The 1163-nt window shown below is 55.5% G+C and overlaps 1 protein-coding gene across 1 annotated transcript in view; it reads right to left on the reverse strand.

The window, feature by feature from the left end:
* MUC5B (mucin 5B, oligomeric mucus/gel-forming) overlaps positions 1-1163 on the reverse strand; it is a 30499-nt gene that overhangs the window by 12804 nt on the left and 16532 nt on the right. Inside the window, exon 23 of the mRNA XM_031553460.1 lies at positions 13-639. Within this exon, the coding sequence (XP_031409320.1) occupies positions 13-639 (627 nt within the window). The remainder of the gene's footprint in view (positions 1-12; positions 640-1163) is intronic.

Genomic DNA, 1163 nt, shown 5'->3' on the forward strand with positions numbered 1-1163 from the left:
TGGTGGTCGTACCTTCTGGTGTAGGCGGAACAGTCTTGGTTGTACTTTCAGCCGTGACTGTGGTTGGGCCAGTTGGCGGAGGGCTGGTGGTCGTGGTGACTCCTGTGGTGCTTGTGCTGGTGGTCTCAGAAGATGTGGTTCCAGTTGAGGTGCTTGTCGTGGTGCCCGGAGTTGGTGATGTTGTCAAGCAGTGTTGGTGGTCACAGCACAGCACGCTGACCTGGTAGTTGAAGCACATGGGATACTTGCTGTTCTGATCCTCGTTTCTGCACTCAAGCCCCACATCGAGGCTGCACTTCAGTTTCTGGTCCAAGCTCTCCAGGCTCCTGTCAGGGTAGTTTTCAGCACGGCACCTGATGTCCTGTGGCTGGGAGCACAGGTCATAACCAGCGGCACGGATATTTGCATACGTCTCAAAGTCTCCACCCTGGCTACCAGAGCTTGGGGAATCCACATCAAACCACCGTGTCCAGGCACAACGTGGCTGGCAGGTGCTTGGGGGAGGGGAGGTGGTGATAGTAGTGGTGGGAGAGGTGGTGGTTGTTGTGCTCCCTGTCGTAAGAGGAGTGGTCTTGGTTGTGCTGGCACTGGAGGTAGGTGTGGTGGTCCCTGCACTTGTGGATGACATGGTGGTCGTACCTTCTGGTGTAGGCGGAACAGTCTTGGTTGTACTTCCAGCTGTGATTGTGGTTGGGCCTGTTTGTGGAGGGCTGGTGGTCGTGGTGACTCCCGTGGTGCTTTTGGTGGTAGTCTCAGAAGATGTGGGAACAGAAGAGAAAGTAGTGGGTTTTGCGGTAGGATGGGTTTGTTCAGTGGGAGAAGTTGCTGAAATGGCGCTAGTTGAGGACAAGGTGGTGACTGTACTGGTGGGGGAGCTGGACACTGAGGGTGTGGTGGTGACAATGGTGGTCGTGCTCACTACTATAGGAGGAGTGATCTTGGTGGTGCTGGCAGTGCTGGTAGGTACGGTGGTCCTGGCACTCGTGGATGCAATGGTTTTCGTACTTTTTGTTGGAGGAGGTGATGTCTTGGTGGTGCTAACACTGGAGGTAGGTGTGGTGGTCCCTGCACTTGTGGATGACATGGTGGTCATACCTTCGGTTGGAGGGGGTGAGGTCTTGGTGGTGCTGGCACTGGAGGTAGGTGTGGTGGTCCCTGCACTT

This window comes from Meleagris gallopavo, chromosome 5 (assembly GCF_000146605.3).
Source record: "Meleagris gallopavo isolate NT-WF06-2002-E0010 breed Aviagen turkey brand Nicholas breeding stock chromosome 5, Turkey_5.1, whole genome shotgun sequence".
NCBI classification, from domain to species: Eukaryota; Metazoa; Chordata; class Aves; order Galliformes; family Phasianidae; genus Meleagris; species Meleagris gallopavo.